General features: G+C 33.8%; 1 protein-coding gene across 1 annotated transcript in view; it reads left to right on the plus strand.

The window, feature by feature from the left end:
• LOC127856136 (mortality factor 4-like protein 1) overlaps nt 1-4,236 on the plus strand; it is a 28,549-nt gene extending 24,313 nt beyond the window's left edge. Inside the window, exons 13-15 of the mRNA XM_052392144.1 lie at nt 11-80; nt 2,216-2,300; nt 3,680-4,236. Coding sequence (XP_052248104.1) covers nt 11-80; nt 2,216-2,300; nt 3,680-3,764 — 240 coding nt within the window. The 3' untranslated portion in view covers nt 3,765-4,236. The remainder of the gene's footprint in view (nt 1-10; nt 81-2,215; nt 2,301-3,679) is intronic.
• The last annotated feature ends 1,764 nt before the right edge of the window (nt 4,237-6,000 follow it).

Below are 6,000 nucleotides of genomic sequence, written 5' to 3' on the forward strand. Positions count from 1 at the left end.
ATGTTGGCAGGTGCTGTCTGAACATGAAGACAAACCGATGTCCAGCGTTTATGGGGCCACCCATCTGCTGAGGCTATTTGGTATGTTAAAATGGGGGTATAAGGGGCCTAGATAATGGCTTATCAGGCCTAGATAATGGTCAATTCCACCAATTATATGGTCATTCAACCTTCCAAGATCATGATCAAACAAGCCACTTAGATAATGGCCAATTAAGCTGCCCAGATAAAGGCCAATTAAGCATCCCCTATAATAACCAAGTAAGCCAACTAAATAAATGCTGATTTAGCAAAATAGATAATGACCTATTAAGGCAACTAGATAATGATTAAATAAGCAAACTAGATAATGATAAATTAAGCCAACTTGATTATGACCAATTAAGCCAACTAGATAATGACCAATGAGGCCACATATAAAATGGCTAATTAGCCAATTAGATAATGACCAATTAACCCCACTTGATAATGACCAATTAAGCCATCTAGATAATGACAATTGAAGCCAACTAGATAATGGCCAATTTAGACAACTAGAAAATGGCCAATAAAGTCATTAAATAATGACCAATTAAGCCAACTAGATAATGACCAATTTAGCCAACTAGATAATGACCATTTTTAACAACTAGATAATTACAAATTAAGCCAAACATATAATGGCCAATTAAGCCAACTAAAAATGGCCAATTAAGCCACCTATACAATGGCTAATTAAGCTGCCTAGACAAAGTAATATCTGAAAGTTTTTGGACACTAAAAAATAATTATAAAACTTATTGTCCGAAAATTTAGATCAACAAAATATTTAAAAATAACACAGGTGTCCGAAAATTAATAGACAAATATACAAGTATGTTAGAGACACTCTTAAATATGGAAAAAAAATATTACATTGACGATCAGATACAGGTAGGCAATGTGTATAGCGTCTATAGTTTCAACAAATAATAACAAAAGCTTTTCAAATACTATTCCTTATGGCATAAATTAGTTGTACATGATTTACTTTAAGCTGTTGAGTGAAACCATTGTCCTTTACCTGGACACATAGTTATTTACCCAACATAAAAAATGTAATGGTCAATAGCCTATAGCATTTGTTTGCCAGGTCATATTACCTTAATGCGGTTGTAAAAATGCATGATTGAAGTGTCACCAGATAAGCGCAACAGGACAGATTTTTGGTGAAATAGCGTTTTAAAATTGAGTAAAAAAAGAGTTATTCAATATGGCCGAAAAACCCATATATCTCAACATTTTAAGTCAAGGAAAAAAATAATATTTTGGCTATAATCGTGGGTGTCTGAAAGTTTAGAGTGTCAGAAAACTTACAGTTATTATGATAATGGCCAATTTATCCACCTAGATAATGGCAGGGGTTTTTTTCCGCTTTTTGGGAAGATAGCCCATGGCTTTGGAATTGGGAATTTTATCGGCATTTTCATGAAATTGGGAAAATAAATTCATTAGCCTTTTTTCCACACGAAAAGTCCACTAATTAGGGAAATACTAAATTGAATTAACTCTTTATAATCATTCAAATTAAAAGATAAAAAATCATATAATACTTTGTTAGATGTAATTTAATTAAAAATTGAGATAAAATACACATGAGACTTCTTTCTAAAAAAAAAAAAAAAAAAAAAAAAATTTTTTTTTTTTTTTTTTGGGGGGAAATTGGGAATTTTTTGCCACATTTTGGGAACAAAGTATACTTTTTGGGATTGGGAACATAGCCGAATTTCGGCTATAAAATCAGGCCAAAAAAAACCCTGAATGGTCAGTAAAGCGGCAGAGATATTGGACAGTTTAGCAGCTTAGATAATAGCAAATATGGATACCAGTTTAATGACTTTGATAAAGGCCAGTTTAGCAGCCTAGGTGACCTAGATTATTGCAATTGCCCATTGTGCAGTGTAGATAGTCACCAATCATGATATATCTCTTTCCATTAAGCCTCTCTCACAGAAAAATATGTTAAATGCATGTGTGTAAAATGTAGTTTCTTTAATAGCCTCTCCGTCTGCACAGGCTAATCCGGGACAACACTTTCTGCTAAGACTGGATTTAGTTCAGAAGAGAACCCCTTTAAACAAACAAGCAGAAAGTTTGCCTGTGATTAGCCTGTGTAGACTTCACAGGCCAATCTGGGACAACACTTAACATACATGGATTAAGCCCAGTTTTCCCACTATGAGGCATCATGATTTCAGTGAAGCTGGGCAGCATGCTGGCCTACACAGCCTTGGATGAGAAGAGCATACAGATTCTACTGCACCATGTACAGGACTTCCTCAAGTGAGTAGAACACATTTGAGTCGTGTTCTGAGAAAACTAGGCATAATGCATGTGCATAAAGTGTCGTCCCAGATTAGCCTGTGCAGTTTGCACAGGCTAATCAGGGACGACAATTTCTGCCTAAATTGGATTTTTGCTAAGAAGAGTCTTCATCTAAACGAAAAATGTCATTAAAGCGGAAAGTGTCGTCCCTGGTTAGCTTGTGCGGATTGCACAGGCTAATCTGGGACGACACTTTACGCACATGCATTATGCCCAGTTTTCTCAGAACACAACTCATTTTATGCTTCCATATGTGTTAATCTTATATAAATTAATTTCCAATATAAGATATTCATCACTTGTTGATATCATTGATATCAGTGTTCATTGGTTGTTCAAAATTTTAAAGAGTGAATATAATTAATATAAACAAAATCACGCATCAGCTTTTTGTGTGATAAAAAAACAAAAGTTAGCTAATGTTTGTAATTGTGGATAAATGTGTATGAGACACATTCAGTTAAAACTGGGCTATATGCACTTGTAGCTTTATGGTATCTTAATTGAAAGAAAGTTTCTTCTTTGCCAAAATATGGTTTAGAAAGTGTTCTCTGATAAGCCTGTTTGAAGGGCTTATCTGGGATGAAGCTTTATGTTCATGCATTAAGGCCTGTTTTCCCAGATTGAGGCTCATATTTATCTTTTATTGTTAGCTGGAGTGGATTAGAACTTTTCCTGGCACATTCTTGCTTCCTCTTATGATGTTGTCCTATGTTCATTACGGTAATGGGCTTCAGACTGTAATATGAAAGTTTTTGTAAGTTTTATACCTTAAACTTTGTATTATTAGATACACTGTTAGTAACTTATGTGTATGGGATATACCCCCTCAGTAATTTCATACCATACGACAGTGAAGCTCGAATATGGTATGAAAGTGCTTAGGGTGTATATCCCATAAACCATCGGTTACTAACTGTGTAACGATTATATCTCAACCAACTACTCGAATACTTGGGGTGTATGGAAAATACACCATGGGCATGTGACTGCTCTTAGCCAATCGGATTATGTAATTTTTGTAGGAGGTGAGATATTTGGACAATTTTCTGGTAATAACCAACAGTTAGCTGTTCTGATGTGTTTGTAAATACTGGAGCTATCGCCTAGTGTAATGCTTAAGCGTAAGGACTTACACCATTGGTTTCTATAGATACTAAATTACACGTTATATGCTGCAGTCTTACAATGCGGACATGTACATATTGCCAGAGTGAAGGTTTTACAGAATATTACCATTTTATTTTTAAAGATCATTTTGCTAGGATTTTATTCGATTTCAGTTCTTTTTTTAATAAAAATTACATATAATCACATTAACTTATTATTACTTTCAGATACCTTCAGAGAAATGCTGCCACTTTTTTCAACTTGTCCGACTACCATGTGGCTTCCCCAGAATATCATCGTAAAGCAATGTGAAGGGTTACCAAGGAAACAGACTTGACAAAAATATAGACCAAACGTGTTCATTGTGAATCAGTTGTAAGTTGAATGATCAATGTTTTCTTGTGTTATCTTGAAGGCCATTTTAATGATTTTAATCTTGTTGATGTCATTGTGTCTATAGAATCACAACAAAGGTTGGATTATTGGCAATAAGTTGCCATGATTTGATAATTCGTGGTATTGTGTCTATTAGTTCACAATGAAGGTAGGATTATTGGCGGTACAAATTCATGGACACGATTATTATTGATCTGGTGTCTGTTTGACATGGTGGAAAACCTTGTGTAAGCGGATGAAGAAAACTGCTTGATGAAGCGTGTAGTGAAGAAAACAGTAGATTTGTGCGCAAATAAACATAAAACAAGACAAGAAAACAAATCTTAAGCATTTCATTATGTTTGTATTATAGTGCAGTTCATAGAAATACATTTTCGATATATAAACAGATGTGGTTTGTTCTAATTAATTGTTTGATCCATACCAACATAGAGCTTTAGACTAGATGGATTGCAGACCTTTGAAAGAAAAATTGCGTAAACCATTTAACCAAGAATATTCAACCAAGATTAATGGTGTCACCAGGTATAAATGCTCTTTTGTAATAGTATCAAATATGAGAAACGCCCTCTATAACCTGTAAAAAAAATTATGTTGTAACACACCAGTTCATACACTTTCCTTGATTTATTTAAATGTATAACATACAAAGTATCGAGCAATGGATTATATGAATCATCCATGTATACATACAAAGTATAGAGCAATGGATTATATGAATAATCCATGTATCCACTGACTAATCTTTTATATATTTCCCCTAAATAGGCTTTTTCAACTTTTGTTTCTATAAATTGACTATATTTTCTTGGTGAAACTTAACAAAACGATGCATATTGAGGTAAAAAAATAAATGAATAATAACACATTCAAAACAATAGTAGTAATTATAATAAATAATACCATCATCACCACTACCTTTATCACCATTAGTATGATGAGATCAATAATTATATACTTAATAAAATAATTATAATAATAACATTCTTTTTATGAAAATAAATAAACACAAATATTAAAATATGATAATACATGTAGAAATAATGACCACAACCACAACTATTGTATAATTATAATAATATCTTCTCAAATATAATACAATCAAAACTACAATTATTAATACAAAAATAACATCATTTTAATAGCATCACCATCTGTGCCATCACTTATCGCAAGATATTAACAATTATCATAATTAACATCATTATGGATATCATTCTCAAAGATAAATACTATCATCACCATCTTTTTATAATTCATGTATGGTTTGAATAATTTAAGACTCCAATGCTCTTGAACACGTACCCTGTTGTGTTTTTGCAGAAGAAATCATATGTTTAAACGTAATTTATGTTCAATATATAAATGAATAAACAGAAAAAGTGAGCCTCGTTCTGGGAAAATTGTTGTCCACAACGGCTTATCAGGGACGGCATTTACGGATTTTTTTGTTAAAAAGAAAGTCTCTTCTAAACAAAAATCCTGTCTAGGCGGAAAGTGTCGTCCCTAATTATCCTTTGCAGACTGCACAGGCCAATCCGGGACGGCACTTTACGCACATTCATTAAGCACAGTTTTCATAGAACGAGTCAAATAATAAACAATACACTATCCACGCATGTCCAGATTAATCTAAAAGTATCCTCACAATTGCGGAAGTTTTTATTCGGAACTCGGTGAAAGATTGCTTTCGCCAATTCACGAGGTACACATAAAATGACATGTATACAGAGAACCAGCTACCCCCACAACACAATAACAAACCAAAAGTAAAAAAAACACATAAATAACAACATAGCTGATAATTGCAGCTATAAATACAAACTCCATCCCACTTTAGGAGTAATTCTATGACACACTCCCGGTCCACAAATAATGCAGTCTCGGGCGCGAAAGGACGTAATTAATAACATTTTACCACAAACAGTTCGAAATACACAAACACGTAGTTTATTCGTTGGAGACAATAGTTGGAAGACGGCCGTAGTTCATTCGTTGGATACAATAGTTGGCAAACGACTGTAGTTTATTCGTTTAAGAAAATAGTTGGCAGACGAAGGTTAGTAATGACCTCTTGAACCTCCTCGCATATTTCACGTGACAGGTCCAAAGGTGACGCCCACTCCTTGTTCCCGACATGACACCTCTTGAG

The sequence above is a fragment of the Dreissena polymorpha genome, chromosome 13 (assembly GCF_020536995.1).
Source record: "Dreissena polymorpha isolate Duluth1 chromosome 13, UMN_Dpol_1.0, whole genome shotgun sequence".
In the NCBI taxonomy this organism is placed as follows: domain Eukaryota; kingdom Metazoa; phylum Mollusca; class Bivalvia; order Myida; family Dreissenidae; genus Dreissena; species Dreissena polymorpha.